The sequence below is a fragment of the Glycine max genome, chromosome 10, assembly GCF_000004515.6.
Source record: "Glycine max cultivar Williams 82 chromosome 10, Glycine_max_v4.0, whole genome shotgun sequence".
NCBI classification, from domain to species: domain Eukaryota; kingdom Viridiplantae; phylum Streptophyta; class Magnoliopsida; order Fabales; family Fabaceae; genus Glycine; species Glycine max.
In genome coordinates, this window is record NC_038246.2 from 43,023,367 (window position 1) to 43,042,379 (window position 19,013).

At 31.3% G+C, this 19,013-nt stretch overlaps 2 protein-coding genes across 3 annotated transcripts; one reads left to right on the forward strand and one right to left on the reverse strand.

The window, feature by feature from the left end:
* The first annotated feature begins 2,713 nt into the window (after positions 1-2,713).
* On the forward strand, positions 2,714-3,796 carry LOC102665703 (putative glycine-rich cell wall structural protein 1). The gene has a single exon (XM_006589290.4). The coding sequence runs from the start codon at positions 2,929-2,931 to the stop codon at positions 3,538-3,540; it is 612 nt and encodes a 203-aa protein (XP_006589353.2). The 5' UTR covers positions 2,714-2,928; the 3' UTR covers positions 3,541-3,796.
* A 2,282-nt stretch (positions 3,797-6,078) lies between these two features.
* LOC100783639 (protein BTR1) lies at positions 6,079-13,978 on the reverse strand. 2 transcript variants are annotated; one of them, XM_006589291.4, is made up of 8 exons: positions 13,509-13,978; positions 11,595-11,833; positions 11,404-11,510; positions 10,880-11,073; positions 8,504-8,616; positions 6,775-6,870; positions 6,631-6,692; positions 6,079-6,502 (listed from the first exon to the last, which is right to left on the reverse strand). In XM_006589291.4, exons 1-8 carry the CDS (start codon positions 13,594-13,596, stop codon positions 6,403-6,405), a joined length of 999 nt encoding a protein of 332 aa, XP_006589354.1. In that variant the 5' UTR covers positions 13,597-13,978; the 3' UTR covers positions 6,079-6,402. The 2 variants fall into 2 exon arrangements, with proteins under 2 accessions (XP_006589354.1, XP_003536289.1); XM_003536241.5 differs by having other exon boundaries at positions 8,504-8,631.
* Between the last annotated feature and the right edge of the window lie 5,035 nt (positions 13,979-19,013).

Sequence of the window (19,013 nt, forward strand, 5' to 3'; positions counted from 1 at the left end):
ATCGATAGAAAAAAAAAGTGTATTGTTGCTTGTTAGAACTTCTTTTCTTAACCAAAAGATCTAGTTAAATTGGTTAAGCAAGATATATAAATATTATAAAATCATCATATCGTATTCAGTACTTATAGATAAAAAAAAAAAAAAACTCTTTTTCTTATATTATTTCTCCTTTTACGATCCATCTCTCCTATTTCTTTTATTGCAAACTAAATATTAACACATTTTTAAATATATTTCTTGTAATATATTCTTTATCATTAATGACTGAAAGTTTATTTAAATTTGTAAAATTTTGTATTTTTTAAAATTAACTAATAATAAAATAAATTTTAAAAAAATATAGTCCAAACATTACTCTCATTTAAAAAATATTTGACTGTCAAATGTCAAGCACAACTCTAGTGACTGAGAGTTAGGCAGGTGTACACGTACCACTAAGCACCGTGCGTTTAATGTTTTCTAATTTCCCCACTTTAGCATACCCACAAGCCATGCATACCCCCAAACCATGCATACCATAATAAACCCAGACAGTATTTATCAATATTAGACAATGGATACGTCCTAGATAATAAGCTTAATTAAATCAAACTTTTGTATAATAATTTTGACTATTAAATTTATCAAAGTAATCAAATAAAAAAATTGATTTGATAAATTACATTAAGAAATTATTAAAATGAATTAAAGTTTATAAAAACAATAAATTATTTTTTGTAAATTCGAATAACTCTTCCTAATGCAGTGGATATGATAAACGTTTTTTTTTTCCCTCAAATGAACCATGTGTGGAGTAGTTAAAGGGACACTGAGAATGCCCCACTGTTCCCATTGATTGACATTGGTTTTCAATCCTGTAATGATTAAAGGCAGAGTGCGATACAGAAGGCTATATTATATTGAAGCTACTGACATTTGTCACTCGAAAGAGTACGTTTCATCAAAGTAAACAAACCCCACCGAAAGATTGAGGATTCAAAGGGTGAGGAATATTTCGTATTTTAGTTGTGGTAGGTAGTGGGTGTTTGTTTGTGGCTCGCATTTTTTTGTTGTTGTGAAAATTAAGAAAGTTTTATGTGCTAATTATAAATCGTCTAACTGATCACGCAGGTCGTTCTAGAGGCCTATTAGTTACTAGTTATTAGTTATTGTTTTTAACCTTTTACATTGATTAATTTTAATTAAGGGCATATATGAGCGAGTATTAGAGTGTATGTTATCCTTACAACTTAGAAGGGTAGGAATTGACAACTACCGAAATGAAATCACGTGAATTGTCTATGTATCTGCTTAATAGGACGATTTTATTGGGACCTTAATTAATTATATATTCCAGAAGAAGAAAAAACTATTTATGTACTATTGAATGTTGTTGTTGAAGGTGTTTTCCTTATCTAATATTAACTCTCAATCCATAACACTTCATTATAAGAAAATCAGTTTTTAGTGCCAATAATGACAATCTGATAGATGATAATTGTAAGGATAACGTTAAAAAAACAAAAAAAAAAGGGGGTAAGATGAATTACGTTAAAGAAGCATGTTCATTGAATTATTGAAAAAGGCTTTACAGAAACATTCTACTCATATACTTATAAATCTTACTATTATCAATTGTAATATATAGTGCAAATTTTCTAAAATTCAAGATGAACTCTAAATTAACTAATGTCGAATTGAAATATTCACATTTCTATATAACATGAAATCTATATATATAATTGATAATTAACCAGTCCCCGCCACTATCATAAACTATATTTTATAATGCGAGGCAGTATTTTCCCTGTGCACTAATATCATCTGTTACTTTAGCGGCGTGGTATCTATATTTTACTGATGAGCTTTATAATTAAAATTTAAGTTAATCAACCATCAATTTAATTTTTTATATTATAAATAAATAATAAATTTATAATAATTGAAATTTTCACATACAATTAAAAAAAAACTAGTTTGGGTAAATGATATTAATATTTAAAACTACTTTGAGTCCATATGTTATTTGATATGTGTAATTAAGTGCTGAATGCTGATGGATTTCATTCATACACTAGTGGCATTAATTCATGTGTGAACAGATTGACAAAATATTGGGGACGCGGTTGATTGACTTTAACTACTATAATATAAAACGACTAAACGAGGAAAGCTTAATTAAGTCAAAAGTGATAAAATGATATATTAATTAAAATAAATTATTTTAAAGGATCTAATGATAAATAATATGATCAGTTTAATTTATATATACAATTAGCATAAAATATTTGTATATTTACATTCAACATGAATTTATCTTATTAGTTTATTACCGTATCATATATATTATAGAATTAGATAATGTGGCAATAAGATTAATTTCTTTTTAATGTTTAACAAGCATGTGCTATTTAAAGATATAAAATAATTAATATTAATTTTTTAAAAAGAAAAAGTGTGCATAATATTTCTACTAGTAGTAAGATAAGAGTTTTGTTGTTATTGTATAAGAAGGAATTCCAAGAGGAGAAAAAGAAAAAGTATATACTTTTTTTTTTTCTATCACGCACTATGTGCAAGTGCAGTGACAGCACCACTAACGAATCCCCTGCAACACATTCCTTAGCTTGAAATTAATCATGACAGATACTACCAATATAATAGTAACTGGTTAGGTTTTAAGGAAGCTACTAGAAAATCAGCTTCTGCTTTACAAAGTGTATATATAGGGTCCCTTACCTCACACTTTTGCACCAACACCGAAGTACAAACAAGACTTGAAGCAGTGCAATAGATTCTTATTACTATTGTCAGTGTTTGTGTTTGTGTGTGTACTCTCTTATATTCTCAAACATTAATAGCATACAGAAACCACATTCATATAAATCATCACATTATCATTTTCAACATTATTACTGCTCTATTGAGTTTGTAAAAGAATATTAATAGATGGCAACCTCAAAGGTCTTAGGGGCTGCTTTCATTGTTTTGCTCATTGTGGACCTTGCGTTTGCTGCTAGGGTTACAGATAGGTTACTTGGTGGGAGGGGTGGCGGTGGTGGTGGCGGCGGTGGTGGCGGAGGAGGTGGCGGTGGTGGTAGTCTTGGACGTGGTTCCGGGTATGGATCAGGGTATGGCTCAGGTGGGGGTGAAGGGTATGGTGGAGGATCACTAGGAGGAAGCGGCGGTGGTGGTGGTGGCGGAAGAGGAGGAGGTGGCGGTGGCGGTGGTGGGACCGGCGGTTCTGGGTACGGGTCCGGATATGGATCGGGGTATGGATCCGGATACGGGTCTGGTGGCGGTGCGAACGGTGGAGGTGGAGGCGGTGGTGGTGGCAAAGGTGGAGGAGGTGGAGGAGGTGGAGGTTCTAATGGTTCAGGTTATGGCTCTGGCTCTGGATACGGTGAAGGAGGTGGAAATGATGGACGAGGCAGTGGTGGCGGTGGAGGAGGAGGAGGTGGTGGTGGTGGCGGTGGCGGTGGTAGTGGAGGCTCTGGCTATGGTAGTGGCTCAGGATATGGGTCCGGTTGGGGTGGTGGAGAAAATAACGAGTCCCCTTAAACTAAGATGATTTTATTAATTTTAGGCATATATAGTGCAATCTTCTTGTCATATTATATATGGTTTCCAAAAATAAATTGCAGTGTGGCTTTCGTGGTCGTTCTGCTTCATGCATGCATGGGAGTGTTACACTATGGATCATGGTGTAGTTGGTTGCTATATATAAATATTACTGTGTACTACTATCATTTGTAGATGATGCTATAAAAAGCATGACATTAATAAATTAGTATATCTCTTCCTCTTCTTAAGAAAATTAGTATCTAGTTTCTCTTGAGATCAACTTGGGAGTGTGCAATAAATATTGGCAAAATTTCTTTCTATTTATAAATCATATATTAATGCATTGTTGAATTATATTTTACTATAATGGTAATATGAGAAAATAGATTCTTTTTTATATAAACATGATGTTAAAAATGATTTGTTAAGTAAGCATCAAAATTAATTTGCCACATTTAACTAAATCACTTAAATACAAATTTCTTACGTCAATAATGTGAAAACATTTCTAACATTGGATAAGAATTTGTAAAATTGATTTTGGTTAAAAATAGTTTTGAAGTGGTGTGATTTATAATTAAAAAATTATTATTAAAATTTTCGATCCAATACAAAAACTCATCAAAGTTGCTTCAACAAAAAATCAATTCAAGATCCATAATCAGATTTTAAAAAAATTAAATATTTTTTTTATAATCATGATATTAGTACGAAAATTTTTCAGTCAAAAATAAAATAAAAAATCTTTATCAAGAATCTTAAGGTTGAATGCACACAAAATAAATATTTTTTTCTCAACACGATTTATTTTATATCCATATATGAAACCAAATAAAAAATATCTAAAATTAATTATAAATTCAAAATTACTTCTATAACATGAAATAAACACACACTTAGTTAAGGCTTCCAAAGGCAATGCTCGGTACATTTATTACTTGATTTGACAACTCTTACATCACAAAGCCACCAAATATAGGCACACATGCACTTTAAACTAATGTTATGAAACTCTAGAATTTATATAAATCCATGAGAATTTCATAAATTTGACTCTAAACTCGTAAGAATTTATTTCATATAAAAATAATAATAAAATATCTATAAATAACATATCAATTAAACATTTCAATAATATAATAAAACAAAATATTAAATCATAAATTTCATAGTACTTAAATAATCAAGTCTAGTAATGCATCACTATTAGCTAATAACTTACAAATGTTATAGTAGTGATAAATCATTTTCTTTAAAAGTTTGATGTTATTAGAGAACAAGAGTTTAAAGGTAAGAATTTTTTTATTCGAAAATAACATACTAAATGAAGGTATCTTGAGCACTAAACAGACTCAGTGATATATTTGGATATAATTTTTTTAACCTGCTGACTCAATTCAAAAATGACTTATATTTTGGTATAATTTTTTTTAACCTACTGACTCATTGACTCAGTGATAAACTCGAGAGTCTACCAAATCTACTTAAAATTTATAGAATTATCTAAAGTCTACTAAAAAGAGAATTTACACAATATAAACTCACAACAGATCAACAAACTCATAAACTCATAAGAATTAACAAGTTAATTATATTAGGAATGTGGACCCACACAAAGCACATTGACAATGTATCGTTAATGATGGCGTAGTGGATTACGTGACGGGTAGTCATCTACACTCTACACTAATGGGTTATATGCTTCTACCGTGGACCAGTTGTTCAAATTGTTCATGGATGCCCCACCAATATTAGTCTTTATATTTATTATTAAAATACTTGAATAGCTGAAATTTTATTTTTTATTTTTTGAAAGGAAATAGCTGAAATTCAAAATTAAATTATTGTTTAACAATTAAAAAAATGACAACTTAAGCCTTATCTTCTTCCTCCCACCCCATCATCCAGAAAATTTTCCAACGGAAAACTGGGGAACAAGTTTTTCTCCCAAACCGGCAAACCCGTCCTCGCCATGCAGCCTCTCACGGTTGTCCAAGCAACCATCAGCACCAACGGCATACGCATTCTCTCCACACTGGCGACAAACACATTTTCTTTGCACCGACAACCCATAGTTCTTGTCATGCAGCAAACTCTAATAAGACCAAAAAAGAAGTGAAACCGACCTCTACTCCACCAATCACCACCGTTAAAGTTACAATTCCAGAATCAAAGCACCATTTTTCACCAATTTCAGATCTGGATAAAACAAAAAATACGTAGATCTGGAAAGAAAACTCAGATCCATTGATGGATGGTGCAATTGGGCAAGGACCACGGACTTAATAGTGAAGTAAATGGTTTGGTGAAAACTTAACACCGTTTGAAAGTAGCAAGATTACTTCACTAAAATGTGCATCTAAAAGCCAAAACTGCTACAGAAAGATTCTATAGTGGCCTATAAGTCGTCATCATATTAATCTATGAAAAACTAGAAACACAACACGGGCCTGAGGTTCTGACAACTCACAAGTGAATTCTTGATTCTCAGTTGCTATCACAAAACAATTTTCATATCCTATCTCAGGCTAGTGATTGAGGATACACAGATCATATATGACATTAGCACCTGTTGAATTACAAAAAAAAGAATTTAGTTCTAAATACTACATTTTGGAAATGTGCAAATGCACTTTCCAATCGAACTTGTCTGATGACGGGGTTTGAGAAGAAATTCTAGAAGACCGCTCTCAATTCAAGAAAAAAAAAATTCCTGCCCTCTCCCGCTACAATAAAAATCTTCAAAGGTATAATAAGTGATGATAATTTATGCAAACAAATCCCAAAATTCAGCAAATGTATAAGCAATTAGCAAGCAGATTCATTAAGCATCTAACAGCAGACAAGTGCAGTAGCAAACTACTCCATCACCCCCCTCTCGGTAGCATAAGCAACCTTCTGCAATATCATAGATTCAGCTGTACGTATTGCTCTCTGGGATCCTGTTATGGTAACTTTCCTGTAATAAAAAAATAGAAACACATAAAACATTTACCGTCAAATATATTATGTCAAGTCATTTGCTTAATGATTTTTGTTATACTGGGGTATAAAGCAAGCAAATTTTTTTAGTGAACAAATTCCTACCTATCGGTTGTTCCAGATACGTAATCACCTCTATCTGATATCTTTATCCTTGCCCCACTAGCCTGAAAAGGCAGAAGTCATTCAACTTAGTTTATTGTATGAGTAATCACAATATACCAAGGAATACCGTTAGGCACAGCAAACCTGACTAATTTCCATAATATTCCTTCCACCACGACCAACAACCAATCCTATATGCTCATCTGCAACACCCATGGTCAATGAGTTACTCCGCTCCTCCTGGCAAAGAACAGAATATACGTAAGTTCAATCTGATAAAGCAAATCACCAATTAAGGATGCAAGGTTTTAAACATGAAAAAGACAAGTAGTTTTCTCATTCACTATTGATTATAGACATTTTTTCTATTTGACAAACATTTTATTTTCTTTTAGGATTCTAATATTGTTATCCTGTTCTCATTTTCAAGACTCGTATAAATTAATATTTCCATATATTTGTAAGATTTTACACACACTGATAGAAATTGGTATCTTTGCTAGAGCTTAATCAGTTGCAGGACCATTTCCCTTCTTTCAAACATAACCCCTTGTATTTCTGACTAACTAACTAGTTTCTAACCGAACTAACAATACCCCCCCTAGTCCTAAAGGTGAACAACTTATGGCAGCTGAAATCAGGTCCCTTTTGTGTTCTAGTTGTTTGAAGCAGAATGTCCAAACCAACCAGAGCATTGCACCCAAAAATTAACTTTCAATCCTCTCAGGTCAAAACACAAATTTGTGAATATCTCCATTCTTCTCTGTTGCTCTGTTTTCTGAGGCATTTTTGGCCATGAAACAGAGCATTGGAGCCTTTGTAGTTATACTGATAAGATCCCAAGGCTTTACTGCAAACTGAACTACTGCACATGATTGCAAACGGAGGATCAGTCCTTGGCTCTCCACTTTTCTATTGCTCTGTTTTGGGGGGAGGAGAGCAATTTTAGGGATTTCAATTTCCAAAAATAAAATATACAGCTGTAACAGTAGTAAAAATGATAAAGACTTGGATTTAGAATATAATGATTGATGATTCCTATCTAAGAAACCCCTATTTGACTTATGTCAGTATTTACTTGTATTTTTTTTAAGACACCATGACTTTTTATTGATAACTATGGATATCATTATTTTGAGCAATTTCTATCATTTTTGAGAATTTAAATGTATATAGTATAATATACATTACATAGACTATATATAAAAATTTTCAAAATATCAGCTAGCAACCACTATTACGTTTTTGGGGAAGGCCGCTACACACTGCTATCCAGAATTTAAAACACTGACTAGAAAATTACTACTCCATATATGATTTGAAATGAGTGCATGAACAGTTTTTAAGTTTTAACCACACAAATTACAAGCAACACAAATTACCTCTTCAAGTATGAAAGTTAAAAGGATTATTAAGTACCATTGAAAAAAAGATTTAGGATAGCAACACTAGAGTCTTTGTGCAAAGGCTTAAATATGTTTCTAATCCCTACAAATACACCTATTTTTGCCTTTTGTCCCTACAATTTTTTTTGTTTTGTTTTGGTCCCTGGATTTTTAAATGAAAGCACTTTTGGTCCCTCCCATTAGTATCCACTGAGAAAAAGCTGTTGTGGCTGGCAGCCTTCCATCATTGATGACATCATCCATAAAAAGGATTTTTTAATACCAAAAAAAATGTTACATCATCAAGTGCCTCGTTATTAAAAGTGTCATGTCATCAGGGATTAAAAGAAAAAAGTGACATTTGCTGGGATTACAAACAAAAAGAAAATAATTTATAATCTTTCCTTTGTGTGTGTGTGTGTCTGAAACTTGGCAACTTACAAAATGAAAAACTTCAAACAAGATTAAATCAATGGAAATGGAAGAACCTTGCTGTTCTGGAGCTTTCCTCCAGCAGCACCATTTGGTCTGTAATTCACTGCATTGTATGCCGGTGGTGCAACAGACGGAAGCACATATGTGTATGGAACACCCTGATAACCTGAGAAGTAAACACCTAAAGTGTATGATAAATAAATTTTAATTAGCATCAAACTCACCAATAATTATTCACCACAAAACATAACTAGTTATACAAACCACAGCATATTAAATTCATTTTCACTGCCATAAAAAGAGCATAACCTGATTTTAAAATAAATAGCTACAAAAATGAGCATATTTTAAGTATACTCTCTACTGTTGTTTTGATAGAGACATCCAAGGTTGCATATTGCTGCTTTATTTCAATAAATATCATTGTTGGAGATATAAACCAGAATTGAGCCTCAATCTGACAGGTTAAGCACTTAGGTTGAATTGAATTGATCCTTACATGATATTAAAGAGTCTGACCAGGTTGAAGTGACCAGATATCCTAGCAACTCTCAATATTTACAATTTGTAATTAAATTTCAGAACTAAGTATACCTATGCATTAACCACACTTCAAGACCAAGAGGCAATATATGAAGAAGATCTACAACATAAGATGAACAATGCTTGAGCTACTCTAGAAAAGTTACCAATTCTCTCCTTTACAAGCCCAATTCACTAGAAGAAAGTATGGGAAGAACAACACAAGGGAAGAACTTGTTTCAATATTACAAGCAATGTTAGGAAAAATATAAGAAATGCGATTTCTTTTCAAACTGTTACTTACAGAAAATCAATTAGGAAACCAACTCACATATCAGGACCATGGTTATCAAATCGAGATCAAATCATGAATCAGAAAAGCTATTTTACGAATCGTGAATCAAATCGTATTATGAATCGTAAGATACATGATCAATAAAATACAACATTTTTATGTAAACATCAGTGACAATGCAAAAAAAAAAAAAAAACCTAATATATGATATATTCAAGTCATAAATCAAAAGAACAAAAAATAGTAACTGCCCAAAGTATTCAAACCCTACAAAAGTAGGACCAATAGGTAGAAATAAGTCTTGTACCTCAAAAAAGAACATAACAAATAAGAGATGAGAAATTAAAAGAATAGAAGCCATAAAGATTACAAAAAAATAATAAGAGAGCGGAAATTATAAGCTACAAGAAATAGACTCATGAGACCACAATAAAAAGTAACCATCACAAGAAGACAAAAGGCAATTAAAAATTACAAAAAGCATAAGCTGTTGAGTGGCACATCGACTTGCACAGTCACACTTCTCTTCTCACTATGAAATTGGTTGAAGCATAATAACAGAGCCTCTCATTTGAATATAAGGGAAAAAATAGATAATTGAAAATAAAAACTAAGAATTGAAATTTTAGTTTGAGCGCACATGCGAAACTGAAAACGGCAGTTTCCTTCTTTTTCCTGAAAAAAAATATCTGAAATGCTTTTTCCAGAGTTGGATCCCGCATACCCAACAGGATTGTTATTGCGACCCGCATTTTTGGATCATAGGAGACAGCTTCAAAAGCAATTCATGCGATACGGAGATCGATTCAAGCTTAAAAACAATTCATGCTACAATTTGTATCGCTGGACATGGTTTTTGTTTCGAACGGGGATACAAATTGTAAGATACTAATAACTATGATCAGGACAGAGCTTTAAGCAAAAAATTGTGATAAGAAACAAAAATATCCTTTTTATTGCAAAAAACATTTATGAAAAAATGAGTTTCATACACAGTATTGTAGTGAATATGAAATTGAATAATGATGATACAAAGAAAATCTATGAATTAAATTTGAAATTGATGACTTCCAAATCAAGGTTGTGCAGATCCAAGCCACAAGGAGCAAAGTTAGCATGTGCATTAAGTGAAGCAAGGTACATGTTTCAAGGAACATACAATTCAAGTTTAGACAGTATTCTTGTTGCTAAATACATGGATTTGATCTCAAACATAGATTAAAGCCTAATTCACAATCATTCAAAATCAAAAACATGGATTTGATCTCAAACATAGATCTTGTCCTCTTAATTTTTCTTCTCTTTCTAATAAATTAAGGCGGAGACAAAAGAGAGTAATAGTTACTGTTCACCACCCAAACTGTTTGAGCCGCTAATAGTTCAAACAGCTCATTCAATTTACAGCAAATTTCCAGCTTTTTCAACAATTTGAATTTAGATTTAAAGGTTTATAATTATATAACCTACCAGATCACCAAGCAGGGTGACCAGTTACAGGTCGAACCAGCCAGCACAGTCAGGTTTCAAAACTCTTACATAAACATGGATAGCACACTAACAAAATCAACAAATGGACAATGGATATTCCTTTGTATGGAAATATGATACTGACCAGGATATGAAAATGGAGAATTCATGGACTGTGCATAATGAGGATCTTCAGATAACTTTGAAACAATTAATTCAATTGCACGCATCTGTTCATCAAAAGATCCTGTCAGCGTCACTAGCCTATCATTCTGTCCATAGTAATTATTATCTTGAGGAGATATCTTTATGCCAGCCTGAGAGTCTTCAATGAATGACCTGTTCAATGGCAAAAAAATGTATAAGCTAAGCTTTTTATCTCCATCTATGATTATGAATAACATTAAAGCATAGAGAAAGGATCCTGCAATGAAAATAATAGTTGACCTAACAATAGGCAACAGCATTCTTTTTTTAGCAGGAGGGGAAATAAAAGCTCAGGCACAAATAAACCAGCATCCATACAGGAAATATAACCCATTGAAGTCAATGCATACCAGAACAGAAATTGAAAAAGACAAGCACCAAAGACTACTTATATCAGTACACATTTCATAAACATGGCAAAACAGTTAGGCCGTACAACTTGACAAAGAAGAGTAATGGTACCTAATGGTAGCACCTCCCTTGCCAATTATTCCACCACATGAACCATTAGGAACAACGAGTCTCACTTTTGTCTTTGGCTCAGCATCATTGTCATCCTCACTATGAAGCTAATCAGATAGCAAATTAAGTTCAGAAGCATGTAAGACATATGTTCTTCCAATAACTAATTAAATTAATGTCATAGAGATTACCTCACTGAGCAACTTAGAAAGGATAAGTTCTACAGCCCTCTGTATTTCATTTATTGCGCCAGATACCATGATAATCCTATCAGTAGTTCCAGGAAAGAATTCATGATTACGTGACAACTGGATTCGTGCTCCAGATTGTGACTGAAAATCAGTGATAGTTGAACCGCCCTTTCCAATAACTGAACCAGCCGCAGAGTTTGATACTAGAAACCTAATGTATGTTGGCTTCTCCTCAGAATCTGAAAGAAATAAACATAAAATTAGTAACAAAGAATTAAGTTAAAACTTTTGCGTACAAATGGATGCAGTTCAGAAAAAAAATATAATTCAAATATTAGAAAATGAGAGTAAAAATAAAACACAAATCAGTCTAGCATTGAAGTTTCTTGTTGGAAAAAAAATTTATTACATAAATTCACGTAAGCATTTTAAAAGTCAAACCATTATATTTTTTCTGTGAATATACTTTTTTTATAGGCAAAGGTAATTTTTCAGTGAATATACTTTTGTACCCACAAAACAGAACAGATGCAGAGTATACATATTTCATACTTATTTTACTAAGCAGAAAAGTAACAGTCTTAAGTTACTCATACAAAGGTGAGAAAATTCCTTAGTCTCGCACTCTCTCAGTAACATAAGAGTTGGCAATAATTTAAATTTTCTAACATCACAACTCACATAAGCATTCAATAACATAATTCTCTTCTCAAAATTTTATATTGAAAAACAATTTGCCTCGGCAAATAAAAGGATGTTCCGTGCTTCCCTACGACCACTATGAAAATCATGATAAGTCTGATCAGCAAATGAAAATATTAAGAGAAAGCTGGAAAAAAAAAAAACGGGAAGAAATGAAGCCTTCACGCATAAGGCCATAAACTCAGAAACCAAAAAGTCCCTTGAGAGGCAGAACGACTTCATTATACGAAGCTAACCTACAACAATATAAAGTTACTCATTTTATGTTAAACCACAATTGTTCCCTTCGAGTTTAGTATGGTATCCAAATAAAAACAGGGGAGAAAAGTTCTAGAATAAGATTTTAAAAAAAAAAACATACGAGTGATTAGACAAACTTGATTCTGAAATTTTCTCCCCCGATACCAAACTGAATCTTCACAACAATATAAGGTTACCCATTTTATGTTAAACCAAAATTGCTCCCTTCGAGTTTAGTGTGGTATACAAATAAAATAAAATAAAACAGAGGAGAAAAATTCTAGAATGAGATTTTAAAAAATAAATCTTAAGACAAACTCGATTCAGAATTCTTTTCCCCAGATACCAAACTGAATCTTCGGAACTTTTATGTCGAGGACAACAGCCAAAGCGAAGTTTCAGATGACGTAATTGCGTGCAGCAGAATATGCCCCAAATTTATTGAAACAGAAATAACTCCAACCTTTCTCCAATTTAAATTGCATTCTAAAAAGTTCCGTTAGCTTCTTCAATGACATACAAAAAAAAAAGACAAAAAAAAAAAAGTATTCCCACTAAGTTGCTTGATATCTACAAAAATTGAAAACCGAAGAAAAGAATAAAGTCGGCACAATTACTTCACTCCGAAATCATAATAATTGCAATCATTCAATTACTAAAACAGAAGTTAAAATAAACAGCTTAAACCACGAAAAAAAACGCATCCACACACGAAACAGGACACAATAACACTCCTACTTTCATTATTTTCATTTCAGAAAAAGAAAACGAATCTAAATCTAGCGAGAAACAGCATTGAAGCTCCAATGTTAAGAATTAGGGTTGGGAATGAAGGGCGTTGACCGCGGAATAGCGTCACCGACATTCAGTCCCCTAACCAACATTACTGTGCGAAGCAGAGAGCATGGTTAAGCGAAACGAAAAAACGAAAGCGTAAGAGAGAGAAAACAGATCGGATCGAATCAGATATACCTAGCGAAGGCGATTTCGGAGGAGGCGATGCAGCGTGCTTCCTCGGTCCCTCGGGAGAAGACACGTATGAAGATTCTGTGGACTCCATTCTTCTTCAGCTTCTTCTTCTTCTACAACAACCACAACAATGAAAACCTCTTTCTCCTTCTTCGAGAAATTATTTATTTATTATAAGGATGAGTGATTCAGAGAGAGAGCGAGAACACGGAGGGCGAGAGGAGTTTCATGTGAACGAGGCAACGTGAGGATTGTGAATTGAGGGAGTGGAGAGTGAGGGAGTGGTGGTGGAGGCGGAGAGAAGAGAAGAAGGTGAAGCAGTTCTGCTACATATCCAACGTGACCTTTGTCTCTCTCTCTCTCTGCGTTGTTGTGTTGCGTGTGTGTGTGTGTGTGTGTGACGTGTCAGTGTGCGTGTTGTGAGGTGTGAGTCGGTGTGACTCTCTCTCTCTCTCGTTTCGCATCTTGTATTTTATTCAAGATTAACCGCGCATAAGAATATTATTATTTTCTTCACACACAGCCTAACCTTGCTGTCCATGATTAGACTGTAGCTATCATTTTTAATTATTAATTATTTACCATTAAAAATATGTTTGAAAAATATTTCATCACATTAATTATTTTGACAAAATTTTCTTATTTGACTAAAATAATTTTAATCACCCTCACCAACCAAAAATTAGAATCTGACAAGAAAAAAATAATTTTATACAAATAATTAAATATTTAGAAAGATAATAATGTGACCAAATTAATTTTATTCAAAGATATTAATAAATGATAGGGGAAAATATCAATAAGTTCATGAATAGATTTTGAAAATTGATATATCAATCATATTGAATATAATTTTTCGTAAAAAAAATATTCATTATTCTTAAAATGGTATTAGTGGTAATTAAAGAGGAACTAAATTGATTTATAAAAAGTATAAAATAAATATTTTTTAGTAAAACTAATAAATATAAAAAAAATCATGACTCAAAATGTAATATTCAAATTTTATTAATGATTCATTTTTCAAAATGTTTTTATATAGTTATTTTAGTTATGAATATTGAAAGGGTTATATATGATTTTTCAATTTTATGTTGTTGTAAGTTTATATTTTTTAATTTTGGTTCTGATAAAAAAAAATCATTTTTAATTATTGTAAGTTTTTTATACAATTTTAGTCCCTTTAACATTTTATTTTTTCATTTATAGTTTTTATGATATAAGTTTGTGTTTATAGAGATCAAGATTTTAAAAAAAAAAACTTCCAAGAACTAAAAATAAATAAAATATCTTTCAAAAACAAAACTTGAAAAAGTGTAAACTTATGATAACTAAAAATGATCAAAAATTTTATAGGGAACAAAATTTAAAAAATACAAACTTACATGCACCACAAACATATTTAAATCTTCAGTTAGAGACTACAGATGTTTTTAACTCATTGAATCAATGATTAATTTCATTTACGGTTGGTTGAGGGTTATAGCTAGATAAGAAATTTTGTTAATCCTTTTGGTTTATTCATTAATATATTAAAATAAAGTATTGATGAATAAAATATTACATTTTTCAAAATCTATTCATTAATTTATTAATATATCACTAGAAATATATTTGAAAAATTAAAGAGGAAAAAACATGATTATTCGTATTATTTTTTCTCCCAGCCATCGAATCCAATTATAGTATTTGTGGTAATTAATTAATTAATTGTTTTTAAAAATAATCAATGTTTTTAATATTTTGAAATGACAATAATTAAATTAAATTTAATAACATTCATGAACCGGTAGAAAAATTGAAATGGTGAGAATATTAAAACTTATTCTTGTAAAAATATTATAACTACTGTCAAGGAAAATATTTATTGATTAAATGACAATAATTAAATTAAATAACATTCATGAACCGGTAGAAAAATTCAAATGGTGAGAATATTAAAACTTGTTTTATAAAAATAATAACTGCTGTCGAGGAAAATATTTATTGATTAAATGTTTTCAATTGCTTCAAAAGGTAAGTACAATTAAATGAATTTGGTCGTTAATGAATGTCTTTTGAATAATTAAAAAAATTTATTCAACTTTCTGCCGCTATTAAATGAAAAATATTGAATTCTTTTTAGAATTCTTTATAAAGTACATATTACAAGAAATATGACATTAAATATTATATCAAATAATTTTAATAATTTTTAACACGTTCTAGAGAGAGAAAAACATTTTTAGTTTATTTATTTTAGGATTTTCCATTTTCTCTTGTTTGTGAGTTATAATTTTGAGTGTGTTGGTTTGATTCCGACATTAACATGGGATATTGATTGAGTTTAAAGGGAAGGGGATGCAAGAAAACCAATGCCTTCAAGTTATGAACTCAAAAAAAAAGGAAAAACTTTATCCATAAGTTTGTTTTTGTTGACTTAAACAAAAAGTATGATGATCAGTTAATCACCATGGATGTTAAGGAAAAGGTAAGTGCTTTACACATAATCCACCACTCTGAAAATGAAGGTTGTGAACCAATTGATTAAGTGGATGAATATAATTGGGTTCAAGATGATATCCGAAAATTCATAACAACTTTTACCACTTCAAAGCTAGTAGAGAGTATGTCAAGCAAAAATGTTGATAAATTAGTACAAGTGGAGACTTTGTCGATCGAATGAGGTGGTTTGTCCCCTCCTCCCCCCGACTGGCTGTAAGGGTTTCACATATATGTATGATACCTTATCCTTGAAGTTAGGTGTGAAGTTTTTGTTCTCAAAATTCTAAGGTTTCAGCCTGAGGACATTAAATGTTGCTCCCACACAACTTCATTCTAATAGTTGGACGCTTGTGTAGACTTTCAAAGTGTTGTGTGAAGGTTTGGAACAATAGCATTCCTTGAATGTGTTTTTGTTGTTCCATTTTTTGTTTTTTGTTGTGAAAGGCATGGGAAAGGTTGGCTGGGTTTCTCTAAACAATCGATTTAGAAACTCTTTGTTTCACGCCTTCCTAAAGAGTTATAAAGCCTTAAAGCATAGATTTTTTTTCAAGTGAAAGAGGGAGTTAATCATCCTAACTTGTTTATTGATGTTACCAGTAAGCAAAAATTTCCCTTGTATTGGACCTGCAACCCTATTATACATATTAAAATGGATTAGCAATGGTTAGGAGAAGCTTTGGAGAAGTTTATACAGCAATTGAAGTATTAACTTGTTTTTTCGTGTAACAATCCTATTAAATGTGATGGTAATTATGAATAACTCTTCATTTTTTATGTATCTTCCCAAACTTTTATTTTTATTTGCATTTTTTTGTTGTACTGACATTGATTTGATTTAGGTACCGTCACTCCGCTTGGTGTTACATAGTTGAAAGAATTCAAGATGAATAATGTTAAACTTATATGTAAAGTTATGGTCATTGCACCCATTAAGCAACCTGTTATGGTTAATTCATCGCCCACACAATATGGTGAATCAACTAGGAAAAGGATCCGAGAAGGAGTTGAGGACAACTACAATGTAAATTCGATTTGTCCAAACAATATTTTAATGCAAACACATGTATTGTTCCCAATGGTGAAGGAAAATACTGATTGGAGAAAGATGTTATGCGATGTAGAAACTAAAGGAGAAATGCAATCAGTAGGAAGTAGGAAGTCTCCTCTAGAAAAAAGTAATCAATAAGTGTAACATTGTTTTTGACAATTATGAAAAGGTTAAGAACTTAGATCAAATGGGCACGTGAAAAGTGCTTAAAGCTAATTCGAGCTGTTCAATGGTGTCGTCACAAACAATTGAAAAAAATATAACAACTTTCAGGCACAACAAAAAAAGATGGTCAATTATGTGGGTAATATTAACAAAGATATAACATTGTTTAAAGGAGATGTTAATAAAAAGAAATAGGAGGTTGAAAGGTTGTCTAGTGAGTTTAAGTTGACTAAGAAAAAGCTAACTAGGTGGATCAAATGAAGCATGATTTGAAAGATGCACAAGCCTTGTTACGAATAATTATGGAAGATGCTAAAAAGTTAATGGAAGCTAAGGAACATTTGGAGAAGAAGAAAATAAAATTGCTTGAAAGGGTAAGGGTGTTGGAGTCTATCTTTTGTTAAAGATGACCAAGTGTGAAGCAAAATAAATTATTGGATTTGATCAATATGAAACAAGTTTCAAACGTGCAATAGAGTAAGTAATCATTCTTCATCTAGGGATAGATTTTTCTGGTGTTGGAATATATAAAGATATTGTGGACCTAGTTAACTCTGCATCGCCTTCCCCAACCCTACTACCTAATTTGTTTTAATGTTATGTTGTTGTCTATCACAATTGTTATGTTGTATTTCATTATTTCTCAATGTTATGGATGGAATTTTAACTGTTATTTTCAATGTTGATACTCTTATTTTGTTTTCAATGTCATCATTAAGTGCTCTTAACTAGGAAAATAACATGTTAACAAAACATTTGTACGATAAAAAATACATAAACTAAGTAACTATTAAAATTTTGTATGTATTTTCATTGCAAAAACTTGACTTCATTGTAATTTTGTTTCCTTTATAATGCTTAATTCACAATTTTAGTATTCTTATTATTTTTCTCACAATTTTGGTCTCCTGTTTTAGAAAATTTAAATTTTTGGTTCAATCCTCAAGTTTGCATATATATATATATATATATATATATATATATATATATATATATATATATATATATTATCTATTTTATTCTGGTTCAATTAAACCCTAAACCCCAACATACTTCACTTAAGATGCCATAAAAATAATTTAATTAATTAAAATATAAAAATAAAATAAATAAATGTATGAAAAATAAAAAATTGAACCAAAATTGTCGATTTTTTAAATGAGGGGGACAAAAATCGCAAAAAAATAGGGACACCAAAATGATTGATCGAGAATCATAAGAAGACCAAAATATGAATTTGGCATAAAAGTTTTAAATATAATTTTTAGCCTAAAATTATACTAACACTCCATAGTTTTTTTTGTTAATTACACAAAATATTTCAACATTTATTATTTAGATCAACCTTTCTTATAGAGTATTAGTGTAATATATAAAGAGGGTGCTAATGTAATATTTTCAAACATCAAAGATGTTAGTGCACGCAGGAATAGAAAAATAGTAATATTGTGGGCATTTTAAAAAAAATATAAAGATCAAGGAGTGACTATAATTTCCTCTAAGCAATACATTATTCTTAACAAGTTCTCTTTATTTAATTTATAATCCAAATGGAACATGTTACAATATCAAATTTCAATAATAACTTTTCATCCTTTTTTTTATTTTGTATTGAAATGATGGTTTCACTCTAATAAAATATATCAAAAATCATATTAGATTACTCATATCATATTGTCACTTGATTAATTAATTAATTGATTAATTTGATCAAAATTGAAATTATCCTCTAAACATGCAACTCATCCTAAACTCCAAAACTTAAGCATTCCCGCCAATATCCCAAAAGAAGGATTCCATAAAACATGAAA